Source organism: Euleptes europaea, chromosome 8 (genome assembly GCF_029931775.1).
Source record: "Euleptes europaea isolate rEulEur1 chromosome 8, rEulEur1.hap1, whole genome shotgun sequence".
Taxonomy (NCBI): domain Eukaryota; kingdom Metazoa; phylum Chordata; class Lepidosauria; order Squamata; family Sphaerodactylidae; genus Euleptes; species Euleptes europaea.
Genome location: NC_079319.1, coordinates 46003098 through 46020427, shown reverse-complemented (window position 1 = coordinate 46020427; position 17330 = coordinate 46003098). Strand labels below are relative to the sequence as shown.

The 17330-nt window shown below is 43.7% G+C and overlaps 1 protein-coding gene across 1 annotated transcript in view; it reads left to right on the top strand.

Annotated features, from left to right (window-relative positions):
* Window positions 1-10575, top strand: part of LOC130481971 (chloride channel protein D-like) — a 70671-nt gene extending 60096 nt beyond the window's left edge. The window contains exons 13-15 of the mRNA XM_056854755.1: window positions 6157-6253; window positions 7920-8015; window positions 10308-10575. Of these exons, the coding sequence (XP_056710733.1) occupies window positions 6157-6253; window positions 7920-8015; window positions 10308-10550 (436 nt within the window). The 3' untranslated portion in view covers window positions 10551-10575. The remainder of the gene's footprint in view (window positions 1-6156; window positions 6254-7919; window positions 8016-10307) is intronic.
* The last annotated feature ends 6755 nt before the right edge of the window (window positions 10576-17330 follow it).

The following is a 17330-nucleotide window of genomic DNA, read 5'->3' as shown; positions in this document are numbered from 1 at the left end:
GTCTTAGGGTCTCATGTCTTAGGGTCTTGGGGTGTATCAACAGAGGCATAACATCCAAATCGCAAGATGTCATAGTCCCACTGTACATTGCATTAGTTAGGCTGCACCTGGAATACTGTATGCATTTCTGGAGGCCTCACTTCAAAAAGGATGTGGACAGAAAGGAGTGGGCGCAGAGGAGAGCGACACGGATGATCAGGGGCCTGGAGACCAAGCCCTGGGAGGAAAGGCTGAGGGACTTGGAAGTGTTCAGTCTAGAAAAGAGGAGGTGGGGGGGGGGACATGATTGCTCTCTTTAAGTATTTGATAGGCTGTCACTTAGAGGAGGGCAGGGAACTGTTCCTGTTGGCAGCAGAGGATAGGACTTAATGGGTATAAATTACGGGTGGAAAGGTACCGGCTGGAAATTAGGAAAAGTTTTTTTTTTTTTAACAGTGAGAGTAGTTCAGCAGTGGAATCAGCTGCCTATGGAAGAGATGAGCTCCCCCTCACTGGCAGTCTTCAAACAGCAGCTGGACGAACACTTGTCATGGATACTTTAGGTTGATCCTGTATTGAGCAGAGGGTTGGACTAGATGGCGTGTATGGCCCCTTCCAATTCTATGATCCTTTGTCTCTCAGAAAGTACAATAACACCCTGGCTATAAAGAGCAACTGGTGAAAACCTGTGCCTATTGCCAGTTTTATGAAATGAGTGAAAGCTCTGGCAGATGGCCCACCTTTCTGGGTACTTTTAATTACTTAAGCAACTCTTTTTCTTCACCTGCCCTTAGAGCTCATTGAAATTTCAGTGGCTGATGGAAAGTGTTATACCTCAGGCAAACTATTTTTTCCCCCAAAATAAGCAGGCACTGCCAGAAACTTACCCAATCTGAAACTGGCAATATGCCAAGGTTGGCTTTCAAAAAGAAACTTCTGCCAGTTTCAGTCGTGTGGCAGAATTCTTTTTACGTAGCATTGCTTCTCTCTTGGGTGGCAGCTCATCAAAGTTCTTACTAACTAAATGAGCTCATTAATGTTTCTTCTAGTCTTTTTAAAGGCTTCTGACATTGAGTAGATAGAAATTGCTGGTGATTTCTAGAGGATTTACTTTGCATTAAAATCAAGATATTGGATTCATTTGCTCAGAGTTTTCAGAGTCCCCAGAACAGAATTCCATGTTTTCAGAAGCATTGGGTGTTTCTAAAAAAATCCAGCCTCCTTCTGTTTTCCCAGAAAATAAAACATGACATACAAATGGTTTTTCCAACTGAGGAGTTCATGAATTTCCATGCTATGGGCTAACTGGTGTAAGGGTCAAATGTTGTCAGTGACTGCTCAACTAAACGAAGAGCCGGTTTTGTACCTGCTCAGGATCAAGTTTTTCCACTTCAGCTTTGAGGAGAAAAATGATTTTAAATTAATAATGAGTTAATCCTGTGAAAAAACATGTATTTCTTTGGAAAATGTGTAGTAGCCCAAAAGAATGAAACTGCATTTGTGCTTGAACAACATATTGTTCGATAGGAAAAAGCAGTTTCCTGAATACTATGGATTAACAGTGCCATTCTAAACAGAGTTACGTGCTTCTAAACCTAATGAGTGTAACTCTGCTTAGGATGGCACTATTAGTGACACTTACCTCAGTTCATAGACTTCTAATTGTTGGTTTGCTGTGGAACTGGTAAGAAATGGCTCTTGTTGTCTGCATTAGAACGAGATGGCAGAGCAGCTGTTCTCAGTAACAATAATGACACTATTGCTGAGACAAACATTTTCATCATGATGCATGCGAACACTAAATCCAAACCACATTGTTTATCTAATACATGCTTTCCCTCCAGTAAAGTGCAATGTCACATAACTGAAAGTAAATTGAAGAGATCATAGTTTAGAAAATATGACAAAGTTGAAAATGTAAAGCTGCATTACACAGTAACATCCTTTAAGCAAAAATTTATTGATCCAAAACGTTAAGTCTAAGTATACTTCAGAGTGGTTTATTGGGTATAATTTTTCTGTGGTTGACAAAGTGAATTGAAAGTTTACTAAGCCAAAATTGCGTGTGCGTGTGTGTATGTGTGTAAAGTGCCATCAAGTCTCAACCGACTTACAACAACCCAAGTCAGGTTTTCGAGGCAAGTAATTAAGCAGAGGTGGTTTGGCATTGCCTTCCTCTGCAGAGTCTTCCTTGGAGGTCTCCCTTCCAAGTACCTACCCAGCTTAGCTACCAAGATCTGATGAAATGGGGCTATACTATACCATTCCACATTTCAAGACAAAATTACTTGAGGCAAGTGTGTTTCATCATTCTAAACTATATGCCTTGAACATGTGCTGCTTTAGAGAAGGAGATATTACAATTAGATGACATATATGAGCCACTGTGCTTCCTAGAAACTTCATTTTCCTTACTCTGTGGATGTATTCTGGTGTGATGTCAAACTGTATTTTGTCCTTCTGAAAGTGGGCGTACACATTCTCTTTTCCTTCCATCTTCCCCTCATACATAGCTGAAGAATTGAGGACTTCCTATTACACAACCAACTATGGTTGCCCGTTATGTCTGAACTTTGGTTTATTTATTGTCTTTAAATCAAGATTCCACCCTTTATTAACCCACAGCAATACCAGACCACAGATGACACAGATGTAACACAAATGATAGTTTGTTGCAAAGCAAGACATTGTCTTTCCTAGCCATGTATGAGCGGAGGGGAGAAAGAGAATTTCCCATACTCATTACTGTAATGGCAAACCACATTCTTATTTATTAAAGGAATGTATAGACCACCCTTTCAGTCATTTGACGTTGTTTACATAAAACAATCATAAGATTGTTACCATAAGTTAAATCACAATTACAACAATTGCCATGTTTATAGTTACAGCTGAATGCAGTCAAATGAGGCAGTAATGACAATCACTCAATTCCTTTCAAATGGTTATTGATCCTCAGATGTCTTATGAAGACGTTTTGTTTTCATTTTCTGTAACTTAAATAGTAAAATGCCTTTAGAATGAATGGGTTGCTAATGAGGGAAATCTTGCTGTTTATTCTGCTGAGATAAACAGTGAAGAAACTTAAGTATGAATGCTGTGTGCAAGAATGATGATTCCTATATTTGTTTTAAAAAGTTTCCCCAGTTGTACAGTTGTACAGTCATACTTAAAAATTTCTTCTGCATCTGACTGAGAAGTCTGGATTGTCAGAGTCTTTCTGCATGATAAGTTGATTGTAACAAAAACATGAGTGAGTTTGTCACAGATGTGGCTCTTACATCTTCTCTCAGTTTCTGCATGAAGCTGTTAGACCTTCTGAGCATTCAAATGGTAATCTATGGAGCTGGAACATTCTTTGCCACTGTTATTACTCTTTATGTTATGTGAATGTCACTGTCAAGGCAGATTTGCATGAGGTAAATAAGCATCTATCAATATTTCATGTTAATTTTAATTATTTGGAAGCTATGCTCTCCCCTGGAATACATTTCCAGTGCAGAACTGCTCATTTAGCCACTCTGAAAGCAACGTGTCATGGAAAGGACGAGGAAAGGGTTTTAAATAAAAATAAGCATTGGTATTGTGTATTACCCATTTGCAAGGGGGCTTTCCCTGAATATTTTCTTGTTGATAAATAGGGCTGTTGAAAAAAAAATTCGGTAAAGTTCGGCTTCGGCAAAATTCGGCCCTTTTTAATTCGGGATGTGCCGAAGTCCGAACTCCCCCGCATCGGATCCGCGAAATTCGGTGCGAGATCCGGAGTTCGAGGGAAAATTCGGCCCCACCTGCCTTCACGGGGCTTCCATGAAGGCGCGCGGGGGCTCTTTAAACAGATCTGTGCCTCCCAGCTGGAAGGCGCAGATCTGTTTAGAGAGCCCCCCGCGTGCCTTCATGGAAGCCCCGTGAAGGCGCGCGGGGAGGGAACAGATCTGTTTAAAGAGCCCGCCGTGTGCCTTCATGGAAGCCCCGTGAAGGCGTGCGGGGGGGGGGGGGGGGAACAGATTTGTGCCTGCCGGCCAGGAGGCACAGATGTGTTTAAAGAGCCCCCCGCACGCCTTCATGGAAGCCCCGTGAAGGCGTGCGGGGGGGGGGGAACAGATCTGCGCCTCCTGGCCAAGAGGCACAGATGTGTTTAAAGAGCCCCCCGCGCAGCTTCATGGAAGCCCCGTGAAGGCGTGCGGTGGGGGGAACAGATCTGCGCCTCCTGGCTGGGAGGCACAGATCTGTTTAAAGAGCCCCCCGCACGCCTTCATGGAAGCCCCGTGAAGGCGTGCGGGGGGGGAACAGATTTGTGCCTGCCGGCCAGGAGGCACACATGTGTTTAAAGAGCCCCCCGCACGCCTTCATGGAAGCCCCGTGAAGGCGTGCGGTGGGGGGAACAGATCTGCGCCTCCTGGCCAAGAGGCACAGATGTGTTTAAAGAGCCCCCCGCACGCCTTCATGGAAGCCCCGTGAAGGCGTGCGGTGGGGGGAACAGATCTGCGCCTCCTGGCCAAGAGGCACAGATCTGTTTAAAGAGCCCCCCGCACGCCTTCATGGAAGCCCCGTGAAGGCGTGCGGGGGGGAAACAGATTTGTGCCTGCCGGCCAGGAGACACACATGTGTTTAAAGAGCCCCCCGCACGCCTTCATGGAAGCCCCGTGAAGGCGTGCGGTGGGGGGAACAGATCTGCGCCTCCCGGCCAAGAGGCACAGATGTGTTTAAAGAGCCCCCCGCGCAGCTTCATGGAAGCCCTGTGAAGGCGTGCGGTGGGGGGAACAGATCTGCGCCTCCTGGCTGGGAGGCACAGATCTGTTTAAAGAGCCCCCGCACGCCTTCATGGAAGCCCCGTGAAGGCGTGCGGGGGGGGGAACAGATTTGTGCCTGCCGGCCAGGAGGCACACATGTGTTTAAAGAGCCCCCCGCACGCCTTCATTGAAGCCCCGTGAAGGCGCGCGGGGGGGGGATCCTGAATCTGCCGAATTTATTCGCCAAATACCCCAAAGTCGGCGAATTCGGCTCCCCCGTTTCCCGCCTTTTTTTGAGTTCGGTTTGTCCCGAACTAAAAACCGCCAAAATTCAGGGGGAAATTCAGCTGTTTTTCAGTTTGGGACAAACCGAATCGACAGCCCTATTGACAAATTCAGCATAGGTATCCAGAATGAACGGTATCTAATGTGGGAGATTTGGGTAAAAGTATGATATCTTAATTGTGTGTCTTTTTAATGCCCTGTTTTGTAACCGATACCATAAAATTAAAGTGCTATTAGGCTTTGCCAGGCTATCTTTGAAAGGAACTTTCTTCCTTTCTAAATAAATAAAGAGTAGAGGAATAATTGCCAATTGCCCATCTGATCCCTAGAACTTCCTGTTAAGCCCAAAGTGTAGTGCAAGAAACATGTTTGGGCTGCTGTATTAGAGACTTGATGATGTGATAGGAAGGATATGTGTAACATTAAAGAGTGATCCTGTAATGCCTCTGAAGCCAGACTTCTACAAGTCCAAATGAATAGTGGGTGCTTTTTTTAATTGAATGTTTCATGTTTAATAGCCTTGAATGGTTTTTCATTAGTGGTATTCCAAAACGATCCTTCCTCATACCTGAGGTATATGTATTGCAGGGACATGTGTCCTTATCACTATCCAGTTTCTTATTAAGCCCAGCCACTATGTGAATTCTGCTGGATTTAAGACCAATGTGGACTAACTTTGGAACCTGACCATATTTGCAAGCAAGGCTATTTGAATGAACTAAAGAGTAGCTGAATATAACTTGCACATTCTGGGTTGGATCCTACCATTTTGCTCTGTTAGCAGTCATCATTTTTTCAGCACAGGACTCGTCTACTGATGTTGCTTCAACATAAGAGCCTTTTAGGTCAGTGGCACTGTTTTTGCACTGGAGGAACACACTAAGTTGACATTACATTTTCCAGATGCACGGTAACGTGTACCTGCCCATTTGATTAGACCCTTTGCTATTGTTGAAGCTGAACACCATGAGTTAATAGCCAAGAAGGTGAAGGACCAATATTCCTTTAACTGGGCTTGTTCTAATTCCTTTCCTGTCCCACTTGGTCGAGTAGTCCATTGTTGTGCCAGGCCGAGGGGAAAAAACTTCCCAGTTTCTCAGTCTTATAATAATTTTGCATTGATCATTTCATCTGTTGATGAGTATATTCTTCATAAAATTAGGCTTGAGCTCTGTGTACTACTGGAGAATGAAGCCATCTTTGAAACAGAGGCAATGGAAGGTTCTCATTCTTCTCCAATTATTCTTCCCTACCAGAAGGTAAAATTTTGCCTTTTACTCCTTTTCCAGGCTCATTTAGGAAGGAATGGGATCACCCATTTTGATGTAGAAATCACATTAATAATTTTTGAATGAAGCTGTAGGTAACTCACTGTGTTGGATCTAGCTAGCTTTTCCACTGGTGAAAAGTGGGAGAGGGGTCCCCTTTGATCACCAAAAAGGCTATGCTCTGTCACAAGGAGTAATTGGTCAAGACTGAGAGGAAAAGCTGGATCCAACCTACTGTATTTGGAGGGGGTACACGTGTCTCCATGTACTCACAAAAAATTGGTGCTGTAGCATATATTGCTGGGGGGACAGCTTAAGTTGGTAAAAACTGTTATCTAAGGTACCAACAGCAGTGCCGGATCCATTAGAATCCCAAAACTATGAACCTGAATCTTCAGGGAAAGTGTGTACAATCCCATTGAGACATCATCATCTGTCTTCTCTGATCTGAGTGCCACTTTATTCATCCTCATCCAATCCACTATGATCTTCAGACAGCTGTTCTGGCCCCCAACTGCCTCATCTAGTCATATTAAAAGGAGAAATAGAGCAGGGTGCCTTCAGCATACTGATGACACCATATTTCCTATACCTTTATATGCTATCCCAGAAGGTTCATGTAGATGTTAAAAAGCATGGGAGAAAAATGCCACCCTTAGAAACCCCATATGGAGTCTCATGGAAAGAAATAATAGTCCCACAGCAGCAGTTGCTGGGAGGACTTCAGGAAGGACCAGAACCCTGCAAAATGATTCCAGAAGGATATACCGTATTGTTCGCCGTATAAGACGACTGGGCGTATAAGATGACCCCCAACTTTTCCAGTTAAAATATAGAGTTTGGGATATACTCCTCCGCAGCCGAGGCCCGCCCCTCACGCGCTCCCCTGCCGCCCCCCTTCGCTTGCCTTTTGCACAAGGGCCGGGAGCCGAGCCGAGCCGGGGGGAGGCGGCGCCCATTCCTGGAAGAGCCCTGCCTGGGGAGTTAGTCACATTCTTGGCCACGCTACAAGAGCGGAGCCAGACGCACCAACGTGCAGGCGGGGAGGGAGGGAGGCAGGGGGAGGAGGAGCGCGCAGCTCGCCCGCATTCGCTCAGCCCCGAACCACCCTCAGTCTGGGCTGGAGCGCAGCTGCAGTCGCAATGCCGGAGCGGGTGGGCAGGAGCCAGAAGGCGGAGAAGGACGTGGGGAGAGCGGCCGCCACAGCCCCGGCCAGCCGGCCAGCCAGCCGCCTGCCTGCCTGCCTTGCACCGCTGCCGGAGCGCGGCTGAGCGCTTCCCTCCGTGCGCCCCGGCGTGCCTGGCTCTGACTCCCAGCCGGGCAGCGAGAACCCTCGCCGGGCTCGCCTCCCCTCCCTCCTCCGGCAGACAAGGACAGAGCGGAGGCGGCTCCCCAGGCAGATTCTCCAATCCGGCTCGGAAGTTTCAGCACCCGCCCTATAAGACGACACCCGGCGTATAAGACGACCCCCGACTTTTGAGAAGATTTTCCTGGGTTAAAAAGTCGTCTTATACGCTGGACAATACGGTAATAGTTGATGGTACTGAACATTGCTGAGAAGTCCATAGAAACCGTCATACTTGCCTGGACTCTCAACTGGAGTTCATCAACCAAGTGACCCCAAAATAATAGTGATCTATAATATCGTTTATTCCAGATCAGAGTTGAAAAATTGCATGATCAGCAATGGATGACCGTGTTGTTGGGTCGCTATAGTACAGACCCTCAATATCAGCAACTGTTCATCAATCTGGTAAGAGTGAAGCCAATTCTGAAAGCAAACATTTCCTCCACGAACAATGTGTTTGTTATATTTTCTCTTCTGTTTATGACGGCTGTGTCAGCTACACTGATTTACATAAACACTGCCAATCCTGGGAGGCTACACTCTCAACAAAAGTAGCCGAGTACAAACAGCATTCCTGAGTTTTAATTCATATTGTATAAACATAACAGATGTTGATACAATGAGCCAAAAAGAAAATACAACAAAGGCAACCATTTCAAGGGGACTTGCAATGAAAACACGATCCAGATTGGCAAAAGGATGCAATGTTAATGGAACAGAACATTTAAATGTCATTATTTGGCTCATAAGCATTGCAAAGACACAATGTATAGCACTGCTTTTGATTCCCCCCCTCTATTTCCATACCTTTCACAACATAGCAATGAAAAACTGACTTTCTGTGCCTGTTTTCCTTGACAGTCGTTCACATTGAATCTTAATTGTCACATGAGACAGTAAAAGCCAAATGCAGCTCTGTTATATGTGATTACAATAATATACCCCACTGATTGACACTGTGTTGTCTGTCAATGGCAACATTTGATTTAACACTAGCTAACAGTTACCTTGCCCTGACCTGGATGGCCCAGGCTAGCCTGATCTCGTCAGATCTCAGAAGCTAAGCAGGGTCAGCCCTGGTTAGTATTTGGATGGGAGACCACCAAGGAATACCAGGGTTGCTGTGCAGAGGAAGGCACTGGCAAACCACCTCTGTAAGTTTCTTGCCATGAAAACCCCAAAAAGGGGTTGCCATAAGTCGGCTGCAACTTGACGGCACTTTACACACACACACACACACACACACACACACACACACACACACACAAAAGTTACCTTATGTCTGTCTGCAAGGACTAGCTTTCACCATGGCACACAGATGGCCAGTCTTGGAGCTACTTATGTAACATAGGAGAGGGGCAGGTTGTTGGGTGCACTGGGGCCAAGTGGTTAAGGAAGGCTGCTTTATTGTACAAAACAGTACCTTGATTTGCGCTGCAAAAAACATCAGAAACCAATGCAGATAATGGAACAGTGCTGTAATATACTTTCAGTGGAACAGTCGATTGGCAGAATGTGCTGTACCAGGCAGCTGAAGCATATAATTCAGCCAAGGAGAATATCATCAAGAGTACATTGTAAGAGCCTAGCGTGAGCACTCTAAAAACCTGAATGATTCTTATAAAACATAGCATACCTCTTGACTTGAGGCATTAAACACTATGCGCATTAGCTTTCTGACTAGCATACCTACACCAAAATAAATGCATGCTGTTCTTTGTAAGTGATGTTGTATGTAGTTTTTGTGGACAGGGATACTCTCTGTTCTTCGCATTTTTGTCTACATGCAAATAATTTCCATGAATGAAAAACAGCATGTCAGCCCATTCCTGAGGTGGGGGGCTGAAAGTGGTCTGGAGGCGGCGTGATCACGGAATAAGAGGCATTTACGCTGGCAGCGGGGGCAGGTTCGTTGGCACCTGGGCACCACAGAACTGCACACTGCTTCTCCGATGCCACAGTCTCTCTGAGACCTAAATCCCAGAAGAGAAATGCAATGATGGCGCGGGTGGGGGGGCATTCCTGCGGTGTTCCCAGGGGTGGAGTTGACAGTAGTCAGCTTCCAAAGCCCCTCTAGCCCAGGAACGCCCCTTTGACCAACAGCATTGCTGTGCCAGGTTTTTCCTAGCGTAGCATTGCTGTTTTCTATGGGAGGGAAAAGCCCCATTTTCTTTAAACTTTAAAAAAGGCCTTGTGGCAGCTGGGAAACCTGTTTGGAGGCACGCAGTGGCGCCTTGGGTACATTGTCCCCAGCCGCTGCAAGGCTTAGGAATGACCTGTGTGTGAAGTAGGGCTTGGCTTTGTGTATTCCAGGAACCCTGAGGGCTAAGATGTTCAGGTTTAAGGCACTACGGTCCACTCTCCCCTGCATGCCTAGAAGTACCTTTCTTCTATTTTTGCAAACCTCTATTGCAGAATGTTACAGGATGTCATAAATGACTGTGTAACAAAAACATGGCTATAAAACACATCTTAGTAAATATACAGTCATTTATTGTTTTCAAGCATAATTTTTGAGTTTAGCCTTAACAGTTCTAGTGCGATCTGGGTATTTTCCAGTAAATATAACCTGACTGACGAGTACACAAGTACAACAGAGACAAAAACAACAACAGCCACTCTAGATTTCATTTGAGAATCCAGACATGGTAGCATCATGATATTTTTCTGTTAATGTATCTTTATTTTATTTTGCAGGAACCGTACATAAACAAATCAGCAGTGTCAGTTCAAGCTAATTTCTCACTGCAACGGACATATGTCATTTTCCGGTCCCTGGGCCTTCGCCACCTGACAGTTGTTAATTTGCAGAACCAGGTTGTTGGGATAATTACCAGGAAAGATCTGATGTCTTTCCAGCTGGAAGAGAAACTGGGGCTCCAGCGGACACCGCAGCAGCCTCACTCTGACGAGGAATCTTTAATCCAGGAGGAAATCTGAATGGGGAATGCTGAGTTTTTCAGGCCTTGTAGTCATCTGTATTTTTTTTTTAAGGAACCCTACATTCGTCTTAGTGGAAGAGGAAAATAGATATGCCACTTTCTTGACCAGCGGGGTTCCGAAAATATAGCTGATGCATTTCAAATAATGAAATAAAACGAATAGAGTATTGAGATTTTGAATTCATACTTCACACAGGTCTTTTTCTCCCAGATTCAGGCCAAACTACTTGTCCCCCTGGGGACTGGTTCCCTTGATACAGTGTTTAGTCTTAAAAACTGCCACAGGTGAGGGGAGGATGTTCATTTTGGATTGGATTGGTGCCATAGCTCTGGAAAAGGAGGGTTTATCTCATCCCCATGCAGTTTCCCCAGTTAAAATCAGCTGTCCCCACAGCTGCTTTAGCCCCCGTGTGGAAAAAAAGACAGGCAAAGAGAGGGTGCAGAGAAGTAACTTTCTTGGGGCGAAAACGCATGGTCGCTTTAGCCTTCTTTATTCCCGGTTTCAGCCAGGATTCAGCCAGGATCGAACATATGCGTTTTGCCAAATGTATGTTCGATCCTGGCTGAATCCTGGCTGAAACAGGGAATAAAGGAGGCTAAAGCGACCATGTATTTTCGCCCTTGGTAACATGCATGAGGTTGGAATGGTCTCAGCAACTTTGTAAGTAGGAATTTTGATCAAGTGTGTGTATGTCTTTTAAAGTAGGATGTAAAAAAGGTTAACATTAAGCAACGTTTCTATTGAACTGTCTAATGGTTGGTTTGCAGATTACAGTTTATCAGGCATACTGTGGTATAACTCATGTCTCTGTGGCATGCCTGTAACATGTGATGTGAAAACATACTGATTTTTCACCTTGTGAGCATGCCATGGGAAGGAAGGATTAGCCCCAGCTCCATGCTACCTATATGTGTGGAGAAAAATAGACACGTACTCTCACATTATGCAGTGTGTGCAGCATACCTTGTAATTCTGTAGCAGATGAAACAGTTCTGAGACATACCTAACTGATGCGCGGCTATATTTTGAAGCCTGTATGTATTTTAATGCAGCCAAATCACACAGACATAAATTTAGAAATGGAAAAACTGAATTGTAACCAGTGGCTAAATGCTGATTCATACAAGCAATTTTTGGATTTGCTTCAGTTTTTTTACAGTAAAAGGGAGAGCATAGTTTTTTATTATGATGGCACCATGTAGGCAATTCTTAGACATTTCCACATGCATTATTTGCCTCAGGTCTGAAGCTGTTGGAAAGTGGTTTCTTTTCCTGCTTCCCCACCGTATTGTGGTATGTTCTCAACCCTTCTGGGTTTTTGCCAGCTTTTCCCCAATCCTTCCTAAACCTGCTGTGCTGTCAAGTTTTTGGAATGATCTCAGCAAAGCCTGGATGGCTGCTGTGTGGGTGGGGAATTTGGATTTTCCAGGGCCCATTTTCCCTGTCCTTGCAGTTGCCTTAGTGGAGAGTAGTCTGGAGATCAGTTATAATTCCAGGAGACCTCCAGGTCCCACATGGAGGTTGGCAACCCTACTGAATCCCCAGCTTTCATTTTGTAAAAAAAGTAAGTCTCTAGCTCCTTTTGTGGCAGAGAGATATAGAGAAAGGCATATCTATGCAACAGAAGGCAGAGACATTTTTTTTCCCTTGAAGAAAACTGGAAAGTCAGAGTACCTGATTCACACTTTGTTATAATGAAACTGCTGATAACCTGGAGAAACCCTGGTGGTGTGGATGGCTGTTGCTGGGATACTGAGGCAGGGAAACTGCAAGGAATCCTGCCACTGGGCTTCATTGGCAGCAGCAACAGGAAAATGACACAAGCTTGCCCCATGTGGAAAAACCTTAGTGTCTGCCTATTACAGGCGTTTCCCTTTGAGTTAACTGGATTCAGCTTGTAGCATTGTTGTGCAGTGTTTATGACAGGAATCCTTTCCATTTGTTTGCTAGTAAATGAAACCTAAAAAAAGAGTTGTTTGATCACATCCTGGCATATAAATGGATACATTAATTTTGGAGCTTCTTTATGCGTAATATTCCTGACATAGGTGAATCATTTTATGAATAATTTTATTAGTTTGTATGCAAGCAAAGTAATAAAGAAAAAAAATCACCATGCCCTGGATGAGCAAATGATTTTCCAGACAAATACTGTAGAAGATGGGCTGTGACATCTTAGGATCACTTGGAGGCAAAATCCAAAAGCCAAATCAATTCAGTAAGGAAAAATCAAATGACACAGCATATTGTGGAAGCTTCCAGATTCTCCAGAACTCTTCTTCAGGCTGAGTGTTAAATACAGCAAAAGGAGGGTGTGGAAATGGAAGGCACAACTTTCAGGCCATAGTGTTAGAAGGCCTCTTTGTCTGCTCCATGTGTTGGACGTTTAACTGACTTCAATGGGAACAGGGTGTGGCTAGCTGCCTGGCATCAGATTGCACCCTTGCATTTTGGGAAGAAGAATAAACAATGGAAGCCATCCAATTGAGAATATAACAACCAGTAGTGAATCAGATTTCTCTGAGATGTCCAACAGAATGCACAGATTCTTAAGAGGATGAGAACGAAAAGGAAAATTGTAGAAGTACTAGAGAATAACTGTAGCTGGTGCACTAAGTAAAGAGTCTATACTCGTCAAGTTGTAGTAATATTACATAGAGAGGCTTCCCAGATTTTATGTCCCCCAGATCTTCCAGATACATAATGTTTACAAGGAAAGAAGAGTGTGCTGAAGGAAGTGGCATTGTGTGATGTCTCAGTTGATGGAACTCTTAATATAGTGTCCAGCTTCTGTGAATCTAGTTGTTATGTAATGGCAGGGACTGAATTATTTTCTGCACTTTTCTTCACTTGCATTTTTAAATAGAGGTAAATGGCCACTGATTCTCAAAATTAATTTGGGAGAGGGAAGTACTGAAGGCGCAAATCACAGATGGGAGAAACCAATTTGAGACTTTGGAGCAATGCCAAAACAGGCCCAATGTAGACTGTTCAGATAACTAAGCAGATCTACTTCTCATTCTTCTGGGGCTGGTTTATTTTTACTCTTTCTCACACTCACTGATTCACTACCCAGCTTTGCTGAGCCTCAGCACTGTGGCTCTTCTTATACTCCTTTCATGAGATTGCCAACTAATTTTCATGAATATTTTCCAGAGGCACCCTGTGTCTTTGAGGACCCTCAGCTGGCCCTGTGTTGTCTACGATTTGCAGACTGTCAAGCCATAGAGTTAATGCATCAGTGCTTGTGGGCAGCCAGGTCTGTGAGCCTTTGTATTCTTCTCAGAGAATTACACATGCATGGGAATATGCTTCTGATGACGTAACCTATAAAGTGTTTTTTTTTTTTAAGTAAATGTTACGGATTCCGCGGACTGCCAAAAAAACCCCAAATCAGTGGGTTATAGATCAAATCAAGCCTGAACTGACCCTAGAAGCTAAAATGACTAAACTGAGGCTATCGTATTTTGGTCACGTCATGAGACGACAAGAGTCACTGGAAAAGACAGTCATGCTAGGAAAGGTTGAGGGCAGCAGGAAAAGAGAAAGACCCAACAAGAGATGGATTGACTCAATAAAGGAAGACACAATCTTCAATTTGCAAGATCTGAGCAAGGCTGTCAAAGATAAGACATTTTGGAGGACTGTCATTCATAGGGTCGCCATGAGTCGGAAGCGACTTAACGGCACTTAACACACACACACCCAAATGACCACGATTGCCAGTTAACGACAACATTACTGGCAGTGGAAATTAATACAGGAAAAAGACTCTTTAAAATTATGAACTAGAACTGTGTGAAGGGCCTTTAGAGCTTGGTTGATTTCTTTCTGCCTGCCTGATCACTGTTGATGATGTGCCACATCCCATTCCTGCAGAGGAAATTTAAACTGGCAGGTTAGTTCCTGATGAAGGATACACGTACCTGCTTCAACGTAAGGTTTATTGCCCTCGGCAAAACAGTTCTGACCCAATATGATCAGAATGAAAATACCAAACCAAAGTGCCCACTCAGAGAAACAAGCAGGATTTTCTGTCCGTCGCCCCCACCTTTCAGTGCTTTCTAATTCATTATAGAACCCTATTCCCTGTTTTGTTTGGTCTTTTCATTTGACATATAAGACCCAGATGCTGATAAGAACCACTAGATGTCACTCTTTCCAACATGTTCACCATCTTGGCAGCCCTTTCCTAATGAAGGAGTGAGTCACACACAGCCCACTGTGTTCGGATAGAACTGTAGCACCACAGTACTGCAAAAATGACCTCAGTAGATGCTTATTGTTTTTGGATCATTTTCAGTGGCTTTTATGCCAAGCTAAAAGATGATACAAGTAGAACAAATGTCCAAGGGTATGATTCTCAAAGCATCGACTTGCTTAACTCTTGAAATGATATTGTTGAAAAAGAATATTATTGCAAGAAGCTGGTTTGTTCAGTTTATTGGGGGAGAAGTTCCTGAAGAAGCAACCTGTTTTTCTATTCTTTAGGGGGAAAGATCTTTTGAATGAACTGAAATTGCAAAATCATCTGCAGAGCATTAGCTGAACACTGATTTGTGAATTCTTCTGCATCAGGTTCACGGCTACCAAGTTCAATATTCCAAAGCAAGTTGTTGACTAAGCTTTCCTGGGCATAATAAGAAATAATTATTCCACATTTTAAACCTTAAATTCTTGATAGTCTTAATTCAGTTTGTGATTCACACGTTAATCAAATTGTTTAACTGACTTTTGTTTTATCTGAATTTTAATCTAGATGTTCCTGAATAATTGTGGTGGAATTGTAGGCAGATGTGTCTTAAGCATGACTGTAAAACTGTGACTATTCTAACTATATGAATAATAACAAAAATAAGTTGTTGTTTTAGAGTGATGTTGCAGGAATATTAAAAAGAATATGTGGACTGAAAGTGATTCATGTATGGCCTATTCGAACACTTGCATATGCAACGAAATGTATTCAGAGAAATGGGTTTTCAGAATGCTGTGGTATCCTGCAATTGCAAATTAGTTTGGTATAGTTCCTAAAAACATGTTAGGGAATGAAGAATTTCCATGGAACACCAGTTTTCCTCTAATGACTGGAAACCGACCAGAGGCTGGGTGGGAAACTGTAATGGGGTTCCTTTGGGGAGGGGGTAAAGTTCCTTTCTGTCAAGTATCTGGTTCAAGGGGTAACAGACAGTGAAGGCTGGTTCATTAGGGTGAATGAGCCAGTCCCCCCCAACTCAGGTTGCCCCCAGCCACTTTCCACCTGTCTCCTTACTGACATCCCCAGAAAGTCTAGGGGCTGCAGGATGTCAGCGAAGTCAGTCTTTGCCTTGGCTTTTAACTCAGTACTACAATCAAGACTCCCTGCAGGCTCATCCACATCAGTACATTTGTTCACTGAGCAGGGAGCCAAACTCATGGCTCCCTGTGTGTTCCTGATTAGCCTTCTCCCTCCATCCCAGAAGAACACAGCCATTTTTTGTTAGCAAGAATGGAAAGCCTGGAGAGGAGGAGTCACAGAGGTATCAATGAAATCTTGCTGCTGCTGCAACAAAAGGGTGAAAAAATATCTTTCTCCCATCTTTGAGAAGATGAAGAAGGCTTATGGAAGTTAACTTATTCAGGAACTCTGTTTCAGAAGGGTAGATGTTCATCTGTAGTAGCAGAAAAAAATTGAGTCCAGTGTAAAATGCTTCCTGCCCTGAGCTGGATGGCCCAGGCTAGCCCAATCTCGTTACATCTCAGAAGCTAAGCAGGGTCAGCCCTGGTTAGTATTTGGATGGGAGACCACCAAGGAATACCAGGGTTGCTATGTGGAGAAAGGCACTGCCAAACCACCTGTTAGTCTCTTGCCTTGAAAACCCCATAAGGGGTTGCCATGAGTCGGCTGCGACTTGATGGCAGTTAACAGACAACACACATAAAATGCTTCCTAAGGGAAGGAATAGTCCCCTTGGCATTAATAGAGGCCATAGGTGAGACCATTTTTAAAAAAGTCATCCTTAGATGGTACAGATTTGATCAACTTTTACCCAATTTACAGTGTTCAAGACCCACACAAAGTATTTGAATGGGTGATGGCAGCTTGCCAAGGTTTTTTTAAAAAAAACGAGATCGATGATCCAGATCCATTTCAATCTGGCTTCCATCCCAGCTTTGAGACTGTGTTAGCCACCGTTGAGTATTCCTCTGTGTGTGGTTGATTTGCATCCCAGGCCGACCTTATGTTCTGGTTCTTGTTTTTACATGCATAAGGCTTGGAGTGTATGAGTGACAATTAGGAACATTTACATGAGAGAAAAGGTAAAACTTGCTTGTTTTATGTATACCACAGAGCTGTCTATGGTGGCTTGGCTCCGTGCATCTCAAAAGCTGGCTTCCAGCAATTTAAATACTTATTGGCCCAGGAAAAGCATTATTTCATTTTCTTTTTTTGTAATATTGTTAATATGTACACTTCTGGTACTAAGGAAAGCCCAGGACAGATTGAAAATAATGGTGGGAAATGGTTTCTCCTTTTTGACACTAATTTTTTTTTTTTTTTTTGCTTTTGGCAAATTTATGCATTTTTACAGAACAAGGTAAAAAAGTGGACAAGATCGCCTTTTTTTAAAAAAAAAAGAAACTAATGCCTCTCAATAGACATTGATTAAGTGAGGAAAAATGAACTTCTACCAAAGCTATGAAATTTATTTGAACTCTGCCAAGTGGTTGGCTGTAAATGATGAGATTCCCTTTCTTTGCAGCTCATATACATCACGGATAATACATGAAGTGTTTCAT